Source organism: Microtus pennsylvanicus, chromosome 8, assembly GCF_037038515.1.
Source record: "Microtus pennsylvanicus isolate mMicPen1 chromosome 8, mMicPen1.hap1, whole genome shotgun sequence".
Classification (NCBI taxonomy): domain Eukaryota; kingdom Metazoa; phylum Chordata; class Mammalia; order Rodentia; family Cricetidae; genus Microtus; species Microtus pennsylvanicus.
The window spans coordinates 38,921,663-38,945,906 of NC_134586.1; the positions used below are offsets into that span (position 1 = coordinate 38,921,663).

General features: G+C 40.9%; 1 protein-coding gene across 1 annotated transcript in view; it reads left to right on the forward strand.

The window, feature by feature from the left end:
- Sumf1 (sulfatase modifying factor 1) overlaps positions 1–12,060 on the forward strand; it is a 92,262-nt gene extending 80,202 nt beyond the window's left edge. The window contains exons 8-9 of the mRNA XM_075983291.1: positions 422–481; positions 10,990–12,060. Of these exons, the coding sequence (XP_075839406.1) occupies positions 422–481; positions 10,990–11,100 (171 nt within the window). The 3' untranslated portion in view covers positions 11,101–12,060. The remainder of the gene's footprint in view (positions 1–421; positions 482–10,989) is intronic.
- Positions 12,061–24,244: the final 12,184 nt, after the last annotated feature.

The window sequence follows — 24,244 nt, forward strand, 5'->3', positions numbered from 1 at the left end:
TAAGACATAGAGGAATTATTAACCACCAATAACATAACTCAACCTCGCTATCTGTTTGAATAAGCTGGTGATAATACAGGATAAATATTAATAACAGGATGGTGAGGCAGGAGATGCTGCCAATTGGTTTAGTAGGAACCAAGGCAAACAGTGGATTTGGGAGATTAAAGGTAGAATTGCTTCCTGTCATCACAAAATCCTCATTCAGTAGCATGGAACTTGAGGTGGACTGTAGAGGAAAGGTGGTTGGACATTTGGGGACATGGGTATTCAGAAGGGTGTGAGTGCAGGGTCCAGGATGGAAACACGTGGAAAGTTTAGGTAGTCATGGATGACCGCCTCTAACAAAATGGACCCTTTCCCACTATGTGAAGAGTATTCATGTTGTTGAGACTAACATGGTTTTTCTTTTCATCCATAGAAAGGCCCCACTTCTGGGAAAGACCGTGTGAAGAAAGGTGGATCCTACATGTGCCATAAGGTCAGTCATGCTACTAAATTGTCGCATGTTCTTGTGGGTCACAATTTCATTATATCATACTGCCCCCAAACATTTCATTCATTTTTGCTAGTATAAACCTCTTCCCATCCAAATGAGAAAAAAAAAACATGGGAGTCTTCAATTTATGAACAGACATGGGGGAAGTAACAGGAGAAATGGAGCTTGTGAATCGCATCCTGTCAACCAGATAGTCTGCTGACTTGCGCCTGGCGAGAGGCTTCTGTTGGTCTGTGAAATAGGGTGGGTCATCTACCTCTTCCCATGTTTAAGTCTAGGACCACACCCAAAATTTCGGATGTCTGTAAATTCCTGAATTCTTTGTTGAGATTCAAGCTAAAGTTATAAATGGAGGTTGGTTTGTGGTCTACCAAAATGGAAGCACCCAAGTGTGTTGGGTGTTAATATATGCATTTTTGTTCCATGAGCTATGATTTCAGTTTCCAAAATGGCAGTTCTGGGTTAGTCTGAGTGATCGGTGCCTCACGAGCAACTTTTAGAAGGAATTTGAAAATAGAATCCAACCCCTTCCTCTTTCCTCTTTGAGTCATGTGTTTTCAGTGCCTTGAGCACTCAGGTTCTGTCTTCTGTCTGTGTATAAAGAAGCATTTTGCAGTTTGTTACTACCAAGGAACTTTGCTTGGTAGTTGACTCAGTTCTGGAGATTTAAAGCCATCTATAGTGACTTCAAATTAAGTTACTAATTTTGTAATAGACACATTATCATACTTTGTCCACATCCATCAGGATCTTTAAAACTCTGGAGGTGTGTAGTAATGAGACGAGCAGGCCTGCTTTTTGTCTTGTCCAGCTAGCTTTTTACCCGAAATAACAACATGCAAGTTGTATTCTTTTAAACACTGCCTGGCCCATTAATTCCGGCCTCTTAATGGCTAATTCTCACATCTTGATTAACCCATTTCTAATGATCTGTGTAGCACCATGAGGTGGTGGCTTACCGGGAAAGATTCAGCATGTCTGACCTGGTGGCTAGATCCATGGCGTCTGACCAACTATGCTTTCTTTCTCCCAGCATTCTGTTCTGTCTACTCCACCCACCTAAGGGCTGGCCTATCAAATGGCCAAGGCAGTTTATTTATTAACCAATGAAATCAACACAAAACAGAAGACCCTTCCCCCCCCCCCATATCAGAGGTGTTGAAAACATACGGCAAAGTTTGGTAATGGCCTCAAGAAACTAGATGGTATACGTGAGTGAGTTTGTAGGTATGTGTTCCATGCATGGTTCTTAGTTTAGACTCTTTGACCATATGATTCAGGTGGGAAGTTCATCCAGTTTAGCTCAATTCTTGCTTCATACCTACATTAAACTGAGTATAGTGGCATATACCTTTAATTCCATTTTTTAAGAGGCAGTGTGGATGTCTGTGTGTTCAAGGTCAGCCAGGGCTACACAGTGAGAGCCTGTCTTCAAAAGCTGAAGCCAAAAATGAACAACAAATCTACATTAATAATAAGATGTGGGTGAATTTAACTTTATGCAGTCATAATTGACTAATTAATTAATTGAATTTTTGAGTCAGGGTTTTGGTATGATGGCCATACAGTCTCTAACTCCTGAAGTAAAACATTTTTTTTCTGTCTCAACTTCCCAATAAATGGGACTATGGATATGTTCTACTGTGCTCGGCTCATATCTCATTCTGTTTTTTTTTTGTTTGTTTGTTTTTGTTTTTGTTTTTTTTTTTTTTGGAGACAGGGTCTCACTGTGTCACTCTAGTTGGCTAGGAACTTACTATGTAAATCAGACTCTCCTTGAACTCACACAGATTCTGCCTGCCTCTGCCTTCCAAGTACTGGGATTAAAGGCATGTACCACCATGCCCAGCCTTGATCATAGGCAATAAATAACTTTCTGAAATTAAGTATTATACTACTATGGTTGTTATTAATATTTCATATCAGATTGAGAATATTTACAGATTTTTTTTCAAGACATGATTTCTCTGTGCAACCTTGGCTGTCCTGGAACTCACTCTGTAGACTAGGCTGCCTCAAACTTAGAGATCTGCCTACCTCTGCTTCCCAAGTGCTGGGATTAAAGGTGTGCGTCACCACTGTCAAGTTTATTTGTAGTTTTTACTCATCAATGAATATAGATTTTGCTAAATGATGATTTTCTTGTCTTTTCAGTCAGTTAGTACAGTATAATACAATGAAGCACAATAATTGATTATCATTTTTTTTCTTGTTTTTTTTGAGTCAGTGTCTCACTATGTAGCCAAGTTGACTTTGGACTGACTATGGGACCCAGAATCTCATATTAGCAACTAACCATGTCCAGCTTGATTTTCATTTATTAAACCATCATTGCTTTCCTGGTGCAATATTCCACTTAGTCATTATGTATTAGTCTTTTTATGTAGTTTGAATTCAGTTATTTTAAATGTTGAGAACTTTTGCATATAATTAATGATGAGTAGATCTTTATTTATTGTTCCTAGTAATCTTTGTGTGGTTTTGGTATATTGGTATGTAATTGGAAAATATTGTCAGATCTTCAATCTTTTATCCTCATTTTTAAGAAAAGGTCTTGTAAAACTAAGATTATTTCTTTCTGAATTGCTTGGTGGAGTTCCTTATTAAAGAAATTTGGACCTAAGCTTAGGCATTTAGCCTTACCCCTCCCTATTACTGTAATGAAAATACAAATCAGACTACATTTTTAAGGAAAAGAGGCTTATTTTGGTTTATATTTTTAGGGATCCAAGCTGAGGAGCATTAAATAGTGATTATATTCTTGCTGGCAGTACCAGAGTTGGTCCAAGGCGTCATATGGGAAGTGACAAAGGGTGTTTCTGAGTGGTGTGTGTGTGTGCGTGCATGCATATGTATACATTCATTATGATCACTCTCCCTCTTCCAATGAATAAGATTAATAGAATAGTGACTCTATGTTGGAGAGGGGAGCCACTTGTTGATTCCCAGCCGCCCGGCTAGCTTGGACCCAAAATAATCACACAGAAGCTGTATTAATTAAATCACTGCTTGGCCCATTTGCTCTAGCTTCTTATTGACTAATTCTTACATATTAATTTAACTCATTTCTATTAATCTGTGTATCGCCATTTGACAGTGATTTACTGGGTAAAGTTCCCAGCGTCTGTCTCTGGCGGCTCCATCCCTTCTCTCTGACTTCGTCCTTCTTTCTTCCAGCATCTAGCCTAACTCCCCACCCCCAGTTCTGTTCTTCCCTGCCATAGGCTCAAAGCAGTTCTTCATTCATTAACCAATAAAAGCAACACATATACAGAAGGACCTCCTACACCAACTCTACCTAAATGACTTTACCTTACCCTAATTAGCTCCCCAAAAGGCCTTACCTCTAAACAATGTAAAGGTATGTCTCTACCCCCTTGAAAGCCTTAGGGGATGCACTCAAATCATATCTAAATTATAACAAATTATAATTGTAAATTTAGTTATTTAATAAATACTTATTTGTAGATCATTTCATCATTTATGCCCCAGCAATGTTTAAGCATGCATGGGCAGCCTGTTGATGGTGGTTCTCCAGTTGTTCCTATCCTGGGCAGTCCTAGATGCTTGTGTTATTGTCATACCCAGAGAAAAATCATAAGAATACTAAAAAATGCCTATAAAGAAAACTTTGCATCAGTCAAAGTCTGTGGAGAACTAAGTGATCAGTTTAAGAAAATTGTAGGAGTGTTGCAAGGATGCATCCTCTCACCATTACTCTTTAATATATTCCTAGAATTAATAATATCGACAGCCTTGGAGGATGAGGATAAGCACACAGATAGGTTGTATGCTAATTAATAACTTGTGTTTTGCCGACAATGTAGCACTACTTACTGAAAGTCCAAATGAGCTGCGGGCCATGGTAAATAGAGTGGTGGAAGTCAGTGAAAACCTTGGTATGAAAATAAATTTCTACTTAAATAGGCTCTGATAATTCTGTCTTTCAAGGAATCAAATCTTTCATATGAATTTTTAAATTTATTATTTCAATCTTTGCATTTTCATTGATTATATAAACCAATTATATTTAATGCAATTATTGATATTATTGGGTTTGAATTTTTTTTTAGATTTTGTGGTTTTTTTTCTTTGCCTTATCTGTTCTTTGTTCCTTTTTAATCTTTGTCTTTTTGGATTAAATTATTTAAATCACTTTATTTTCTCTTCTTAGGCTTATTATCTATATCCTTACTTTAAAATGAATGCTTGATTTAGAATTAAGTTAATAATTAACTTTTTCTAATCAGCCTGTGGAATATGTCTTGAGTTGTTTGGGCTCAGAGTAATAAAGAAACTATTACAAAAGAGAATAATAGAACGACAAAACTGAATGAATTTAGATTTTTTTTCCAGAACAAAACAACAGTCTCAGAAATAAATATAAAGAAAGAATATTAGAATTAATTCTTAAAACGTTTTATTTCTATTTTGTACATATGCGTATTTTGTCTGCATATATGTCTGTGAGTGACTTGTGTGTTGAGTGCCCTCAGAGTTACAGATAGATGAGCCATTATGTTCTGAGAATTGAGCCCTGGTCTTCTGGAACAGCAACCAGTACCCTTAACCACTAAATCATCTCTCCGGCTCTATAGTTAATTTTAAAAATTACTTTGACTAGAATATAGTATGTACTTATATACTAGAAGATAGTATACTTTTGGTCATAAACTAAAGCCACTTTGCATGTCTAAAGTAAACTCCTGTAATCATGTCTATTTTAAAAGAGTTATTTTATTTTACTAATTAAAAAAAAACCCTTTGTGTGTGTATATTGTACCAGCGTTTATGTCTGTATACCACTAAAATTCTTACTACACATGGCAGCCAGAAGAGGACATTGGATCCCCTAGGACTGGAATTACTGATAATTGTGAGTCACCATGTGAATTCTAGGAATTAAACCTTGGTCCTCTGGAAAACCATTAAGTGCTCTTAACCACTGAGCCATTTCTCCAGGACCATCAGTCCTAGTTTTTAACAGTCTGCCTAAGCTTCTGGAAGGAGATGTAGACACAGAAAGAGAAGCAGCAAGGTGGCACAGCATCCAGTTAAGAACATAGGCTGTTATCTTCCACCTGTTGATAACACGCAGTGTGGCCTTAGGTATACTATTAATATGTCTTGGTCCCAGTTTTTCTTCAAATGTGTAATTTATATCTTTCTCATAGGATTATGGGAAGAACTCACAAAATCGACATATGTTAAATTGATGGAGCAGTTCAAATAAAAATTTTAATTTAATGAGCACTCAAATAAAAATTTTGGTAATTGATGTTGTTGGGTTGATGCCTAACATTCAAATGTGGGATCTTTATTGCAACCCACAGCATCTAGGGGATCAGGCTAACAAATGCCAAAAGATTTAGTCCCGTGTCATTTGAAACAGCAGTGGTAAGACCTGGGTTCTGGTATGTGCTTCCCGAGAATGATTTTATTCAATATGAGATACAATTGCCTTAAAATATCCTTTATCTGAGAAACATTTTCCTCATGAAAACCATATTTATGTCTCATTTGAGTTCATGGCCTCCAGGCTGGTAAGTCATTATTTTAAATGGATTGTTTCCTGATCCAGGATCACATCCTTTGCAAAGAGCCTGAGATCACTTTTACAGAGTAACTAGCCATTTTGATAAAAATCAGGTTGAAACAAGTCCCTCTTCCTACTCCTGTTCTTAATTAATAGAATGACCCATTTTCAGCCACCCAAAGACCTCACTTCCTTTAAGAACCACTTTTGATTCTAAAAATAAAGGTAGAAAAATATGAAGAATAACTAGAACGTTCATAATCAGGACATTTGCTCTTTATTCGTGGTTCTATTAGTGACCCATTATTGAAATTGAAAAGGAGTACTTATTAATAAATATTTTCTGTGTGAATGGTGTGTTTAAGTAGAATGAAGGTATGATTGATTCTTTTCAGGTAATGGGCCTGACCTTTCAGCACTCACAAGTGCACATGTGTGCTTGTTTGTGCTTGTGTGTGCTTGTGTGCTTGTGTGTATGTGTATCTGTTGCTAAGGATCAAACCTAGGGCCTTGCATGCACTGGGAAAATGCTCTGCCAGCAAGTGATGTCCCTCTCTCCTCACCACTTTTGTGAGACTTGCTTTTTTGGATTTAGTTCTTCCTAGCTGTTTTGGTTTATGAAAGGCTCAGGAACAGCTGTCATCCTATGGTGACCCTTTATAAGTAAACCAAATTTGTTGCATAAAATTTAGCAAAGGAATGATAAAGGTGACAATAAAATCAAATGTTTATGTTCTAGAGAAAACTATTAGTTTTCTATTATGGTATTCTACCATGAGTTTTTTGTACTTTAATATATATTTTTCAAAAATAAAATTACTTTGTGTATACTCAAGTTTTTCAATTACAGTAATAATAACAATCATGTATGTCACAGATTTTTTTCTAGTATCTAATGTCATTGATGCAGAATCCTTCTCAACACTGTTCTGAGTACTAAAAATTCATCAGAGCTGTTGCAGCCTGGCTTTTGTAACATATAGAATAATCCACCCCACAAAAACTATAGCCCTGTGCTATATTCCCAGGGTTGTCCTTCAGCCTGCTCGTCTCTACGGCAGTAAACCTTTCCCTTCCATCCGTGTGGCACATGTATGTGCAGTTGGAAGCTGCAGGAGATGTCATCTTGCCCACTGTCACCACAGTCTCAAGGGCCTGCTTCAGACCTGTTTCTGTGGGGAGGAAGTCAGCCACGCCGAGTTTCCGTGACCAAGAGTGTGTGTACACTAAACAAATCCTCGGCTCTCTGTACACACTTGTTTTCCTTTGTTATGGAGGGGTTGGTTTTGGTGTGTTTCAGTTTTGGGTGTGCAATGGATTGAATGCAGGCTTTGCTTACTACTACTAAGCTCAGTTTCCCAGCCAAGATTAAGAGTTTCTACATACTTCTGTGGACAGTGTCATCTTTTCAGTGAGGACCCAGATTCTAGAAGGGTTTGCCTAAGGTTAAATTGCCACTGAGCTTCGAATTCTGCCCTTGCTGGTCAAAAATTAGCAATATGTTTGTCACAATTTTCATTGGTATGGCGTTCCCATTCCTCTAACTTTGGAGGTGGTAGAATGGCTTCATCTGTTTGTCCAGTCACATTTCCTGCTTTTTACATTAGCCATCTTTGGCTGATTCTGTTTGGAATTCCAGTTTTCCAATTCTTTGGGCATCTCAGCTCCCTCTTGGGAGGCCTTCAGTCCTTTCTCCCCATTTTTACTTCCTTCAGAGATGACCACTGCCAGAGGCAGTCTTGAGTTTTCAGTCCAGTTATAGTCTGTCTACTTCCTTTGAATGTCAGCTCTCTGATAACAGGTTCTTTGTTTGTCTGCTCTGATTATATTCCTCAGGCCTAAAATTACATCTTGCTTATTACAAGCTCTCAAATATTTAATGTATAATCTTGCTGTGAGGTGATCGGGCTATGATCTAACTGTTCTTTTGTCTAATTTTTTTCTCATTTTCATGCTTCTGATCCCATTGTTTAGCTTCTTAATCTGCCTCCCATTGTCCTTTATAAATTGCTGCTACTCAAAGTGTACCCCATGGGCAGAAGCAGCACCTGGAAGCCTGTTAGAAATATAACTTGAGTGTCACACAATCCCCACGAAAGCTGTATTTCTGGGTGTACAGTTTAGGGATGTGTATTTAAACAAGCTCTCCAAACTCTTTCTGTCTGTCTCTGTCTCTGTCTCTGTCTCTCTCTCTCTCTCTCTCTCTCTGTGTGTGTGTGTGTGTGTGTGTGTGTGTGTGTGGTCTTGTTGCAGTGATAAAATACCCTTACTGAAGTAACTTAGGGCCAGTGAGATGACTCACTGGGTGAAAGGAAGTCCTTGGCAGGACTGATACTACAGTATATAGCACACAGACAGGATAAAGAATTTAACAGCAACTTATGGAAGAAAAGGCTTATTTTGGCTCACAGTTTTGGGGTACTGTCTTTAAGATAGATAGATAGATAGATAGATAGATAGATAGATAGATAGATAGATAGATAGATAGATAGATAGAGATATAGATATTGATATTCATGACATGAAAGTCACAGTGGCTATAGCTTGAGGTAGCTGGTCACATTGTATCATCAGTCAGGAGACAGAGGGGGACAAATATTGGTGATTGGCTAGCTTTCTCCTTTTTATGTAGTCTAGCACTGCAGCCTAGGGAATGACACCACCCATATTTACGGTGGGTCTTCCCACCTCAGTCAACCTTATCAATCAAGATAACCCCTCACCTGCATGGCCAAAGGCTTATCTCTTTGGTGATTTTAGTCCTGTCAAATGTACAATATTAGTCACCATAGTTGCATTTGGAGAAGCACTGCCACAACCACGCATGTGTCACTTAGGCCAAGTCCTTCCTACAGAGGATCTGGAGGACTAGCATTCACCTTCTAGCTCAGCCCCAGGCTGTTGTGTAAGTGTTTGATGTAGTCACGGTTTTCTCACCTGCTGTGGTCTCCAGCCAGCCAGGACAAGACCATGCCTAGACCTGGGTATTTCTCTCAATGTATACAGTAGGCATTCGGGAACTGAAATTTCTCATGGGGAATACAGTAAGCAGTTAGGAAATGAATGCTTGTTATTTTCCTTGTGTGTGGCCCCATCATGGAATAAGTCATCTGTGTGCATCCCCTGAGCTCAACCTTTGCTAGCCTGGAATCCACTGCCCGTGTTTGGTTTCAGAGAGTGCTGACTTATCGAGTTTGATTCTAGAAGTATCGGAGTGCTGCCATTTCACAGCAGCCTAGCGCCTGCACCGAGGCTTCTGCTGCATCTTCTCACACACTCCTTACAGATGTTTGAGAGCTTCTGTTCGTGCAGGGCACAGATACCATCAGCTTCTTGTTATTTCACGCACATTCTAAATTCATCTTTCTTCTAACTACCTGAGAATTGGTGATACATTCTGTTCCTCACTGTCCAAGGAAAATTGGTTGCTATTGTTTTACTATCTATAGAAGATAGAACATTCTTTCTTTTTTTTCATTGTTGAAATGCATGAGAGAATTTTCATGTCAATCTCAGATAATTTTTATGAAGATTAGAAGCATCTGACTTCTTGTGAGAGAAAAGAAATAATAGGAATAAAAAATGTCTTGCATGCTGACCTATTTTCTCCTTCCCACAAATTATCTCTTCTGCATGAGTTCCCAACATTTCCTATGCGAGCAATTCTTTCTGACGTTTCTTTAAGCAGCTGGCAGGCACTTGGGTTCAGTGGGCCAGCTCTTGAGTTTATGCCCATGGCACTCAGGATGACGGCTTCGTTTCCATTTTCTGTTACTTTAAATCAGGGAGGGAACCTCACAAGAGGTCTATGCACGGACGTTATTTTGGAATCTGGCAGCTTCCTAAATGCTGGGTGTCAGATTGTCCGTGGCTGCAGATGTAGCCTGTCCTGTATGTTTGTGTGAGTGTTTGTAAGGAGGATGTATGTGTTGGGGGTGGGAAAGAAGATGTGAGAAGGATGGCACTCTTCCTATCAAGAGTGTGGAATCTTACTAAGAGAAAAACCACGCTACAGTTTGTCTGGATTGTAATCTTGCTTCCTTAACAACTGTGTCACCGTCTATAACTTGTTTGGTTTGCCTAGGCTCTTAAAATCTAAGAATAAAAGACAAAAGTGCCTGGTACCATGCCTAATATGTCCTAGGAAATCAGTGTCCATGTGTGTGTGTGCACATACACTCGACTGTTACACAATTAGGTAGAATGAGATAAACTACACCCCAAAATGTAGAGCTTTATTATTACTGTGATTTAAATTCCCAGGGTTTTGGGAAGAAAGCAGTTTTCCCTATAGCTTTTCTTACGTTTTATGTTCCTATGCTGACTCTTTAATTTTTGCTAGTCTGTTTGATTTACTACATAATATTTAATGCTGTTATTAATCTTTTTATTACTATTCATCTCTATTGATAAAATGTCAATATTTGATAGAATAAACTAGAAATGAGAGACTTCGCTCTCAAGGATCATGACTGTGAGTGTGTACGTGTGATAATCTTGTACGCCTTTTAGTCTTTTCTTCCCTTAGCATATGATGATACAAATTAGGCTATACCATATATACAGCTCTATATTCTGACTTTTAATTTAACACTTTATTATGGGAATTTTGTGTTTTTTGCATATAATGTAAATCATAAAATATGATTCTCAGCGGCTAGTGACTGTCTGATCACGTGGGTAACCATGGGTGGCTACTGTCTGCTTTTTTGGGTGTTGTAAGTGGTGGAGGCCTTTCTACTCTATGTAGGTAGTATTTTTAAGGTGAAAAATACTGACTGGTTGACTCTTGAATGTGCTGCCTTTGCCAAGCGTAAATTACAGTGAGTGTGTAGGAAGGCCATCCAGGGGAGCTCTGATTTCAGGGAGCTCTGCCTTCTCTGTACCAGGTACTTTCGTGCCCTAAGCCTTAAGCCAAGGTTCCAGATCTCTTACAGCATGTTATCTCTTACAGTCCTATTGCTATAGGTACCGCTGTGCCGCTCGAAGCCAGAACACACCAGATAGCTCTGCATCCAACCTGGGATTCCGTTGTGCGGCTGACCATCTGCCCTCTGTGGACTGACAGCCAACGGGAGCCTTTCCAGATCCAGGAAATGGTTTCTAACTTGCAACCGGCTTCCTCCCGAACTCCGAACAGATCTTGTATAGAGAATTCCCACTTCAAGAGAGTAACATGTCTGCCCAGTGGCCAAAGGAACTGTCTCGCGTGACCAAACTGCTGACGTGTGTCAGTGCTTGTGCTTTATCGTGTGGTGCATCTTTGGGGATCATCGCCATGTTTTCTTTGAGAGCCTTTTGAAGAGGAAGGAGAGAGCTGAAAATCTTGAAGTCTTGCCCAGACTCTGCCACAGGGCTAGGCCCTGGGGACCAGTACTTCATCTGCCTGGGCTTCTGTCCCCATCATCAAATGAGGGGATGGACAACAAGGTCTCTGAGACTCTCTCCAACTCACAGATTCTATGTGTAAGAGCAGAGTGTATTGTGATTGCATAGTGAGAATTTATGGCAGATTATTTTTTAGCTATTTTTTTGCCATGTGTGAACCATGGGTTATACTAATGATATAAGGTGAGAATCCTCTTCTATATTATTTTCAGGAAAGGGTAGGGTGTGAGTCTTTTATATTCCTGCTGCACTTTGTTCTTTTGTGGAAATCAGTGTCTTTTACATTGTTGTGACAAATCTCATGTGGACCAGTGATGGGGACACTCAAGTTCAGAGTTCTGAACACACAGGAATGCCTGTGGAGTGACTCTACTGTCCTTTATCTTTTAGCATTAAGTGCCTTTGGCTCAGAGGGACAGTTTGAAGCCCTCTTTCCCTTTCGCCCCTAAGCCTTCAGAGAATGTGAAATGTGTACTAATTAGGGAAAGTGTTGAGTTCCGGGTATGAGGGCCTTGAACAGACTGCATTCAGAGTGTTCGTTATATTGTACTAGAGAGATGGGAAATCTCGTTGACTTTGAGATACCAGATGCTTTGAATCATGCACTATGTCAAATAAACTGGTACCCCCCATCAGACTTCACTCTTTCTTCCTTGCTCAACTTTTTTTTATCATTCCCTCCTTTATGTTTTCCTTTTTTTAAAAATGTGATGCTTGTATGTTTTGTTTGCTAGAAAATGATTTTTACATCCAGAAGTTCATTGATACCTTTGATCCATGGGTATTTGTGGTATTTTTATTCTGTGAAGCAAGGACATTCTGTTAGGAACCCATTATAACCTTGCTACTTCTTGCCACAATAGAGGATTCGAAGTCAAGGGCATTGCTTTGGTGAGCAGATGCGTCAATGCCAGGAAGATACTTCTTTCAGAGCAATGGCTTTCAATCCAACAGCCCTGTTCTTAGAATCCACCCAGGTTTCCGGGTCCCTGCGCTGTTTTTAGCCCAGCAGTTGAAGAAAGGCTCATCTTCATGTTAGCTGTTCAAAATGTCAGTCAAGCAATACTTAGAACTAACTATTCAACACTGTTGCTGTTACCCTTTACTTTAAAAACTACATTAGTGTGTGAGTGGTGTAGGAGGTCCTTCTGTATTTGTGCTGCTTTCAGTGGTTATTAAAGAAACTGCCTTGGCCTAGTTGATATGGCGGGACTCAGGTAGGAGAAGACAGAACAGAATTCTGGGAGGAAGAAAGCAGAGACAGGCAGATGCCATGAAACTCCTGTGTGAGACTGACACTGGTTAGGATTTTTCCCTGTAAGCCACGACCTCGTGTGATGGAGGAAGGTCATTGGCTAATAAAGAAACTGCCTTGGCCCATTTTATTGGTTAGAACATAGGTGGGTGGAGTAAACAGAACAGAATGCTGGAAGAGGAAGTGAGCTCAGACTCGACAGCTCTGCTGTCTGGAGCAGAGGCCATGCTCCCCTCTCCGCGGCAGATGCAATGAACTCCGACCCAGGATGGACGTAGGCTAGAATCTTCCCGATAAGCTCACCTTGGGGTGTTACACACATTATTAGAAATGGGCTAGTCCAAGTGCGAGAGTTAGCCGAGAAGAGGCTAGATATAATGGGCCAAGCAGTGTTTAAAAGAATACAGTTTGTGTGTTGTTATTTCGGGTAAAGCTAGCTGGTGGCGGGAGCCAGGTGGGACGAAAAGCAGGCCCGCAGCTCATACTACACTTGTGCTGTTACACAGATTGGTAAAAATGGGTTAGACTAGGATGTGAGAGTTGGCCAAGAAGAGGCTAGATATAATGGGCCAGGCAATGTTTTAATTAATACAATTTCTGTGTGGTTATTTCGGGGGCTAAGCTAGTCGGGCAGTGGCACGCAGCCCTCACCTCATACTACATTTGAGCACATGTGTACTTGTGCATGCACAAAGACAGGAAGACAGCTGGTGGGAGAGTCTGCTGTTGGGTCTTCGGAATCAAACACAAGTCTTCAGGCTTGGTGTCAAGCATCTTTAGTCTCAGAGCAATTTTACTAACCCACCTTTGGTTTTTGAGATAGGGTCTCACCCTGTAACCTAGCCTGGTCTGAAACTCACTAGGTTGACCTTGAACTCCCTTTTTTGCCTCAGCCTTCCAAGTTCAGGATTATTGGCATGCACTACCGTGCCCTACAGTGGCTGTGTATTTATGCAACCTCTGAACAAAGCAGTCATGTATATGTGGACACATTTATGGCCACTTTGTGAATATAAACTGTTTCTCTAAAAACTTGTAAGTGATGATTAATCCCATTCAAAAGGAAAAAATAACAAACATTTGTAGGAAGTGGCTTCTGTAGGAAATAAGGTTTTTATTTTTAAAGTCTCTACTACTCCTGTACTGTTTTTGTTTTTACTTCTTACCTCCCACCTTTGTTTATGTGTATGTGTGTACATGCACACTCACACACACCTGTAATGTGCTCTACATCTTTATAGAGTATATATTTTGGCCTCTTTTCCCTGTTAATTAATGTTATGCATCATAAATATTCTTGAGTAGTTTTGGGCAGTCCTTCTAGCTGCATTTTTAGCAGCAACATGGTACTAGAGAACATTTCATCAAAATCCTAACATATTCTAGGATTTAAGAACCACATTTCTAGGTGACTATAACATACTCTCATAATATTACACATTGACATATGAACAGGCAGAATGTAATAATAACAGTTTTACATTTCCGTCCCATAAATGAGATTCTGAATGTGTTAGTTACTTGTCTTATCCTTGGACCTGCTGATTCTGGGCTTGTGGTGGAGACAGATCATGGCAGCAGAAGCATGTAAAAGAGGAGGCTATTTACTTTGTGGAAGACGGGAAGCAGAGAGAGGTAAGGGACCCTAGGGATAATGTTTGCAGAAACACCTCTACTGACCTGCTTCCTCCAGCTCGGTATTACCTTGTAAAATTTCTGCAACCTCTAAAAATAGAACCACCAGTTGGGGACTAAATGTTCAAAACCTGAGTTTGGGTGGGACACTGCACAGTCAAGCAATTAATGCTGAAAGTTTTTATCTCCTGCAAAACTGCATACATACACATAACACGGGTACATATGCAAACAGACATACATACAGGCACATGGACCCACAAAAAATACACACAAACACAAAGGCACACATAATGCAGGCACATACACACACAGACACACACATAGGCACACACTCAGGCATGCACACAGACAAACACACAGGCACACATAATGCACATATACGCACAGACACACACACAGGCACACATTCAGGCATACACAGACACTCAGGCATGCACACAGACAAACACACAGGCACACATAATGCAGGCACATACACACAAAGGTACACACAGGAGTGCCAGGTAAAGGGAAAGTCTGGCATTGTGTTACCTTTTATTAATATCAAAATCTGTGCACAATGATTACAATACAGAATGAGGAATCTGGGCCGCATCACCAGCTGCTCTGCTTTTCCCCGCTGCAGGACCCGCTCTCCACTGCTGATATAACCTCATTCCCCAAAAGCAATGGGGAAGCTCCAAGCTGTGCCTCTGCCAGCTCTCACACCATCCAAGAAACCACCCTACTATCCGGTCACATATCCCCAGAGAAGACCACGTGCTCCTTGCGCCAAGCCGCCCCCAATACAGTTGACTATCAGACCGAATTCCCTAAACACAGATGTACACACACACACACACACACACACACACACACACACACACACACACACAGGCACACACATACAGCACGTAAGAAACAATACGTAGGTAGAGGCAGACTACTTAGGAAACTCACATTGGCACTTATGAAGGAGGTGTCTTAATGAAACCAGGACTGTAGTGAAGTCCCTACTGCCGTTTGTAACTAGAGTTACAGCTCTTCAGCTCTTCAGTCTTGTGTTCCTCTAACCCCTGACAATTGCTTTCCCTTCTTTAGAATGTGAGCACTTTAGGGCATGTGTTTCTAATGGAGACCATTTCCATCAAAAGTCAAACTGAGCCAGGAACCTGGTCTACAAAGTGAGTTCTAGGACAGCCAGAGCCACATAATTACGAGACCCTGTCTCAAAAACAAACGAGCGAAAAGAAATATAGAGCCAAAAAATATAAGAAAGAAAGAAAATAATAGTCAAATTCGGATCCAGGGTATTGTCCTCACTTTTTTAAAATTCATTTGTTATGAATACAGTGTTCTACCTCTACTCCAGAAGAGGGCACCGAACCTTATTATAGATGGTTGTGGGTCAACATGTGGTTGCTGGAAATTGAACTCAGGATCTCTGGAAGAGCAGACAGCGCTCTTAATCTCTGAGCTAGCTCTCTAGCCCATTTTTTAAAAAATGATTTATTTATTTTTGTTTTGTTTGCATTGGTGTTTTGCCTGTATGCATGTCTTTGTGAAGATATCAGATCCCCTGGAGGTGGAGTTATAGTTTTTAGCTGCCATGTGGGTACTGTTTTGTATGAAGCAGTGAGTGCCTGTGTAGTATCTGACCTGAATTTTCTGTTCTTTGATGAGCTTAGCATGGTAGGAAATGTAACAGTTCCCTAGGATACTGATCAAACACTCCTTGCACTAAGGAAGGACACCTCCAAAGGACATCTAGTATTTTATTTTTTTATTTCCTGAAGATTTTCATAAGTTGATCGATAAGGTTTTCTCTTGCATTGAAAGGAAGTTTGTGCCTGTTTACTTAAAAATGTGTTGTAACTCAATTTCTGCCCTATACTTCCTGCTTATTAATCATTCAGCCATTTTTGCATTAAATAAAAGCTTACCGTGCACAGCACTTATGTGGTGGGTCAGTTCCGGTGTGGAGAACAGCTTCGTTTGCCTATTGTCTCCTTCAGTGACCCTTACTTATTTTGGGTCACTTTCTAAAAGTTTTTGTTTCTTGTCTCCATTGATGCATAGAAGGAATTTGGGTTTGCTTTTTTCTTTTCTTTTTTTTTTTTAAATCTCTTTTGGCCTTGAATTCCTGATAATCTTGCTTTATTTTCAAGAGTGTGTTATACATATTAGTTGAGTGGGAGGCAGGCATATTTTCTTTCCCCAGGCCTTGAGAACATGATTGGAAGGGAGAGGAGGTGGCAGGAGGTGGTGGAGGCTACCAAGCATGACAGTTACTTTCTGTAGACTGAATTGCAAATAGTTCTCCAACTTCCAATGGCGCATCCTGTAATTTAAGATGGAATACCGCTCATAACCACGCAGAACTTTCCCCCTTCGTACACCCCGCCCCCATGAACAAAACATTTCAGTTGTCCATTTCTCTTGAGGAAGGTAGGTGCTATTTGTCTCAGTAGGTGTCGATTAGGGCAAGTCTGTGGTGAAGTGGTCAGCAGGGGTCATTTCTGTTTCCCTGTCTTCCCTCATGACCGAATTGTTGACATAAAATGAAACAATGGCTCTAGCCCTGGGAATCCTGGAATTCTCCCCTTTAGTCGCCCTCAGTAAAGAAATCCTCTTTATCTCCAGTTTTCCAGCTCCACTTGGAACTCGTTCCATGTCCTTAGATCTATAGCTGAATTAGAACCAGGAAGATTTTGGAAATAAACATCACACTTTCTGTTCTGAAGCTTTGAGAATTTTACTAGGGAACTACAGAGGTATTTTTATTATTATTTTTATTTTGAAATGATGCTATACATGCATCTTTTCCTCCTCCTTTCCAGTGTTGGCTTACACACAGGAGAATGAACCTGTAGGCTAGATGTCAGAAAAAGGAAGTGCAGAGCCTGGCAAAAACAAACAAAAAACCCAAAACATCACAAGCTTTGAAGCAGCCTTTGTGTGAGGCCCGCTCTCAAGAGGCTGTGGGATCAGTGTGGAACTGCTAAATTGTCCAGTTCCAGAATAGATCTAGATATTTACATTTGCTTTTCTTTTAAATTTTTATTACCTCTCTCTCTCTCTCTCTCTCTCTTTCTCTCTCTCTCTCTCTCTCTCTCTGTGTGTGTGTGTGTGTGTGTGTGTATGAGTGTTTATGTGCTACAATACACACGGAGGTCATGTGTGAGAATCTTCTCCTTTTACCATGTGTGTCCTGGTGATCAGACTCAGGTAGTCAGGGCAGGCAGCAAGCACCTGCGCCTGCTCAGACTTCTTACTTCCTGTTGGTGGCCCAAGCTACAACTTCAAATTCTGTAGCCCTGAAGTTATAGGCATGAGTCCTGGGGTTATAGGCATGTGCCATGCTCTTGCAGAGGGTCTGAGTGTGGTTCCCAGCACCTACATGGTGGCTCACAGCCACCAGTAACTTCAGTTCCAGGGGATCTGACATCTTCTGGTACCTATGGGTATTTTCATGATGCAGAAACACACAAGCCGGTAAAACATCATAGACACTACAGAATCTGAAAAACGAATAAAATGCACACACAGTGAAAAATCCAGTGTGGAGTACAGCATAGGAGTGAAGAATGACTGAGCCTGCAAGTAGACACTGGCAGTGTGTGAGAGGAAGGGCAGCAGCTTGCCTAGGGACCTTGTTTTACCCAGAAGTCCCTTATAAAGGGCCATGACTCCATCCCCACCCCATCCCGCCTAGAATCATTTAACAGAACTATGCAATCAGCAGAGACATTGACGGCACCCTTTCCTCACCTTCGCCCTCATCACTAAGTTCTCAGGTTAATACCCACAAGTATCGCAAATGTCAGGTTCTTGACTCTTGGCTTCATTTTTATTGTTCGGAACTTGCTTCTTGTAATACAAAGTCCCCAGAACAGACCTTAGTTCCACAGGCTTGTCAGAATCTGGCCTTGGGCGTTTCTAATGCTTAAAACACTGTGGAAATGATTAACTCCAAAAGCCTGGGATGAAACCTTGGCAGCTAACCAGAGAGAACTTCTTGCTTCCACTGTGCTTTTTGGAGAATTAGAACAAGAGTTTAATGAATTTTTTGATTAAGGGAAATCATTACAGATGATATTTAGGTAGGTTATAAAGTAAGAAATGCTGGATTTTGAAACTTTCCCCATTCGAGTTCAGAAAGTTCAAGGGATTAATGTTAAGGGCTGGGAATGACCAACTGCAGATTCTGACTTGTTCCCAAATGGTCACTGACCCCAAAACCATCCTCATGAGAAGGCGGCTTGGTTGGACCTTTGGATTTTCAGAATAATTGAAGGTCGGAAAGGATTGCTCTCCTGCCTCACTCTAGGCTCCGTTGGAAAAACTCCTTGCTTTATCTGCTGAGGGGAATGGAAGCTAATCCCTGTGACTCCTCGCCTGGTACCCTGGCACCTCAGCAAAGTGCCTGTAGAAGCTCAGAATCAGCTTAGGGGAAAAGTGAAGCCAGCTGGAGGCCACCTCTGAGATGAGCTGTTAAAGGATTGCCTGCATTTCTTTTGTGCCTGTTGTTTGCTTTCTCAGAGTCCACAAGTTGGTTTCCTTCACACACTTGTCAAATCAAATCATATCTATCTTTAAATGACACAGGACAATTTGTCTTGAATCTCCTTAGTGGAAGGAAGAGGTCATTTGTCATCGTGTCCATTTACTTACTGGGCCACCGTTAGGCAAGTAACATTCCTTGGGGTAAAATATATTTGGTGATACTACCCACCTATGGGAGAGGATGAAAAACTCTAGTGTTCAGCATAGTGCACTTGGACCATCGTTTGTAGGTACTCGTTACTGTTCATGAATCTTTTATTTAAAGGAGACAGGGGGTCCCGTGAGTAAAGTCACTTGCTGCCAAACTTGATATCCAGGTTCAATACCTGGGGTCTATATTGTGGAAGAGGGGAACTGATTCCTGCAAATTGTCCTCTGACTTCCACAGGCATGTTGTGGCCTATGCATGCTCATGCATGTACACACACACACACACACACACACACACACACACACACACGTTGAAAGCAAAGCAGAGGGGGAGGAAGGTATTATCAGTCAGGTGGGACTGGTTAGTTATGGTTTTAGCTATGAACACAGAAAAATGGACTAAGGCCATGTGAACGTGTGAACCAGACTTCCTTTAAAGAACAAAGTTGCAGGGCTGGAGAAATGGCTCAGAGGTTAAGAGCACTGGCTGCTCTTTCAGAGGTCCTGAGTTCAATTCCTAGCAACCACATGGTGGTTCACAACCATGTATAATGAGATCTGATGTGCTCTTCTGACATGCAGTCATATATAATAAATAAATATGTTTTAAAAAACAACAACAAAAAACAAAGTTGCATTCCAGAGCTCTGAATTTGCAAATATCACTTCTACGCTGCGCATGATTTGTCAGTCCCACAAAGTGCACATGCAGAAGGAAAGTTGGATCTGGTCATTGCTGTCATGTGCCATTCTGAAGCTCATCCTCCTTCACCTACCTCACAAACCATGACAGTGCCACTTGGGCTGGGCTTGGAGTTCAGTGGCGAGTGTTGCCTGGCATGTCCAAAGCCCTTGGTGTGATCCCCAGCACCTCCATTAGAACAGAAGTCTCTCGTGATTATAACAATTGAGAAGGAGAGAGCACAAAAGCGGGGGGGGGGGGCAGTGTGCTGGCTCAAGAGACCATGATCAGCTGAAGAAATGTTCTCTGTGGTGTTTTCTGAGCCGCTTTAATTTTGGTTTAGTTCAGCCTCGTGATTTAAGTCGATCCTTCTCTCTGTGATTACAGGTCCAGGATCTTGGTTCTATCTTCTTCAACTCTACATTTAAAGATTAAGGTGATGTTCAAGGGAATAATTTAGGGTTTGGCAGAGAGGGCTCCCTGGTGCAGTAGTGTTTCCCTAGTTCAGCATTTCACACGATACAGTTTAGGGCTCTGAGGATCTCTGGCGTCATCCGGGGTCAGTGAGTCCACACTATTTTTACAGCATTATTAACATATTATTTGCTTTTTAAAGATTCCTAGTATCTCATGATCACACTGTAGAATTTCCCAGAGACTTCATGGTGTGTAGCCCAATGGGCATAGCCTTTTGGAATCTTCTGTCATTTCTAGGAATCAGAACTTTGAGAGCAAACTCTCTGTGAGAAAAGCAAAATTCCATAAGTAACTAACTGTGTCTTTGTCTTAAAAGAATGTGACCTGCCCTTCTCCAGTTCCCCTGAGGACAGCCAGCAAGAACTGAGCTCAAATTACGACAAGAACAGCTTAAATGACCTTCAAAGAAACTGCCACAGGTTGTCACATTTTCCACATACCCTTTGTAACATAACTTGGTTTGTGGATGAGTCTTGTAGCTGGAGTCTGTGTAATTGGCAGACTTCCACAGGAGTTCCACATATATTAGGTACATGTCGAGCAAGATTCCTCAACATGGAAGCCTTCACTCAAAGCGACAGTGATCTGGGACCATGTGTGTCCTCCAAGTCTTCCCTTTAGGAGATGGCTGTATTATAAAGCCAGTGAGAAGGGTCAGGGTCTTCCATGGTAGAATTTGAGCATCTTAGTGCTATGAATTGTGATTGCTCCAGGTCTTCAGGTTTGCTTCCAAGTCAACATTCCAGGCACCTCCTACCTATGTGCTCAGCACTGCGCGGAGTGTATAATGTCCATGGTCTAGTTTAACCTGGACAACAGTGGTGAGAGGAACTAGTTTTTTTCTCATTATTCCCAGCAGGTAGGAAACCAGGACTCTCAGAGTCTGCAGTGTGCCCTGGGGGCAACTGTGGCATGAGGGAACCTGGAGACTAGTCGTTTTTGTTGCTGCTATGTTATGGAATCGGTGACTTTATTCTGAGTTTAGTGTGAGGAAGCATGGGTGAACCTGGGAGATTTCTAGATTACTACAGGGAGAAGCAGCCAAGTGCAAGGCAATAGATTTATGGTTGAGAATATGGGCTTTGGACACAGACAACTAAGGTTTCCATTCTGGTCCCACTACTTGTTGGATCTGTGACTTTGACCAAGTTAACCAACCCATTTAAACTTTGAAGATTATGTGGAAGTATGTCTAGAAGCCAGAGAATTGAGACGGGGTGTTAAAGTGGTATAGAGTGATTTGGATTGCCTTGAATCCAGTTCCAACTCAGAATGTCTGCTTTGTCACAGCTTAATACTTTCCATAAGTTAACGACACATCCAAGATTAAGACCATGACATTTTCGGAAAGACACGTTTTGATTACACCTTCTGCCTCCCTGCAGAATGGCCAATTTATTTTTACACAATGCTTAGGTGACTCTCAAATAAGGCACGAGTTTGTTTTAGAACGCAAAGTAGAGGAAGGGTGGGGTGCATGGGAAATGGTCATCTTGCTGGAAATACTGGTGACCACAGAGTCCATTATCAGCTCATTTGTGCCAGGCTCAAATGCATGCAAAGGATGAGGTTGATTGTGGTGGGCCGAGATCCACTGTGAAGAACAAAAGGAAACAATGGAGTGTTCATGGTGCACATTCAATCAAAGTCTGAAGAAGCATAGCGAGGACAGCTCTGAAAAGACTAAATCCCCTGGTCTTTGTAAAACAGGGCTAATGTTTCTTACATCTACTGCTGGGCTCAAAATAGAGCTTTGTTCCTTAAGAAATAGTTTGGGGGCAGCTTCCAACTCCCTCTTTGCTTCTGTTCCAGAACATTTGTAATTAGGTTTGGAGGTGGTAGTGGCAAAAACCCACTATCGTGGCCATCACAGTCAATAATCTTACGAGCAAGGCCTTTCCTTCAGGACATAGCAGAGAAGCCAAAGACTGGAACACAGTGGTTACTGTCTGTGGCACTGAGCTTTGAGCTGTGTTGTGGGCGCCAGTGTTTGTCCCTCCTACTGTGGCAATGTTTGTAAGGTGACCACTGGAAGAGCTTTTATGTGGAATGTTCCCCCTCTAGTGGCTAGATTTTGTACGTTTTTTTAAAAAAAGTTATTCTTTTCTTACTGTTTTTAAATGCACAGTCTATAAAGTTGGAGAACCTTTTATTTAGGGCTGCTGTGGATTTCGGGAACTAAGAGGAAGGAGCTAAACCAGATTGGGTACAGCTCTTCTCTTGGGTCAGTGTTCAGGAGTTTGTTGCAAGTCCTAGCTTTTCAGATTTATTTAAGTTGATGTTTGTGAGTGTTTTGTCTGCGTGTAAGTCTGTGCACCACATGTGTGCCTGGGGCCCACAAAGGTCAGAAGAAGGTGTCAGATCCCTTGGAACTGGAGTTACAAGACAGCTGTAATCCATTTTGTGGGTGCTGAGAACCCTACCTGGGTCCACGTCAAGAGCAGACAGTGAGAGCTCTTACCTGCTGAGCCATCTCTCTAGCCCAATTGCTGGTTTTGTAAGGAGTAGACAGGAAGAGAGGTTTGGATGCTTCCTCATCTTTTCAATTGCATTATTTTTGGAAACTTGTATTACTGTTATTAAGAATTATCTTTTTCATTCCTCATTAAGAAAACTTCTCTCGGGCTGGAGAGATGGCTCAGAGGTTAAGAACACTGATTGTTCTTCCAGAGGTCCTGAGTTCAATTCCCAGCAACCACATGGTGACTCATAACCATCTGCAATGAGATCTGGTGCCCTCTTCTGACATGCAGGCATACATGCAGACAGAATACTGTAAACAAAATAAATAAATAAATCTTAAAAAAAAACTATATATAAAAAAAGAAAACTTCTCTCTGCAGTGGATGGATACCATTACAGAAAACCATAACCAATCAAAATCCAGAGTTGTAGAGCCAGGTTCTACAACTAGAGTTGTAGAGTTGTAGAGTCTGGTTAAATCTACCAGACAAACTCCACGCCCATGGCTCAGAAAACATTACTGAAGAAGGGATAGAAAGGTCACAATAGCCAGAGACTCAGGCAGTTGCTGAGACTATGTCTACCAGTAATGTCAGTGAAAAAATAGGAGTGGCATATGAGAAACTTGGGAGGGAGAAAAGGGAAGGAAGAAATGATGTGGTTTTATTATAGTCTCAACAAAAAAGAATTATTAATAGCTGTTTATCATGTTTCTCCAGAAAAAAAATCTGTATTTTAAAAATGTATCACACATAATAAGTACATAAGGTAAAACTAGCCAAGGCAGGAAGATTGTTGATTTGAGGCCAGGCTTGGCTTTAGAAGTTCCAAGATAGACTGTTTCAAAAACAAAACAACATGAAATTCTCTCTGTCTTTCTCTCGTGCTCACTCTGTGAGTTCTGATTTTTCAAGCCCATGCCAGTTAGGTTATCACTGTCATTAGTCCATCTTTTTGGATTTTTCTATGCATTTGTAAGTGATGCTATACATGTATATTAATATTACAGAATCAGCTGGTGATAACCATTAGCATGTCTGTGCTCACACGTAGAAATTATATATCATACACAAAACATTGTTTTTATAAAACAGGTTGGAGTTAGGATATTTAACTCACTGACAGAACACCTGCTTAGCATTTGTGACCCTGCTAGAGTTTGATACCCAGCACCAAAGGAAAAAATATAGCTATAAATACTACATCTTAAACACCTTTGTGGAGGTGCTGTATATTTCTATGGTTAGCTCATTTTTTAAATTTTAGAATGCATCTTTTAAAATATTATTTTTTTGAGACAGGGGTTTCCTGTGTTGCCCTGGCTGTCCTGGAACTCACTCTGTAGACCAAGTTGGCCTCGAACTCACAGAGATCACCTGCCTCTGCCTCCTGAGTGCTGAGATTAAAGGTGTGCAATTGCATACCAGAATCAAAATATTTTATTTTTAATTATGTGTATATGTTTATGTATGTGTGTATGTGTATGTGAGTGCATGTGACCACAGAGGCCAAGAAACAATGCGGCATCCCCTGGAACGAGAGTTACAGGCAGCTCTTAGTTGCCTTGTGGTTGCTGGAAACTGAAGCTGAGTCCTCTGCACGTCTTAAACC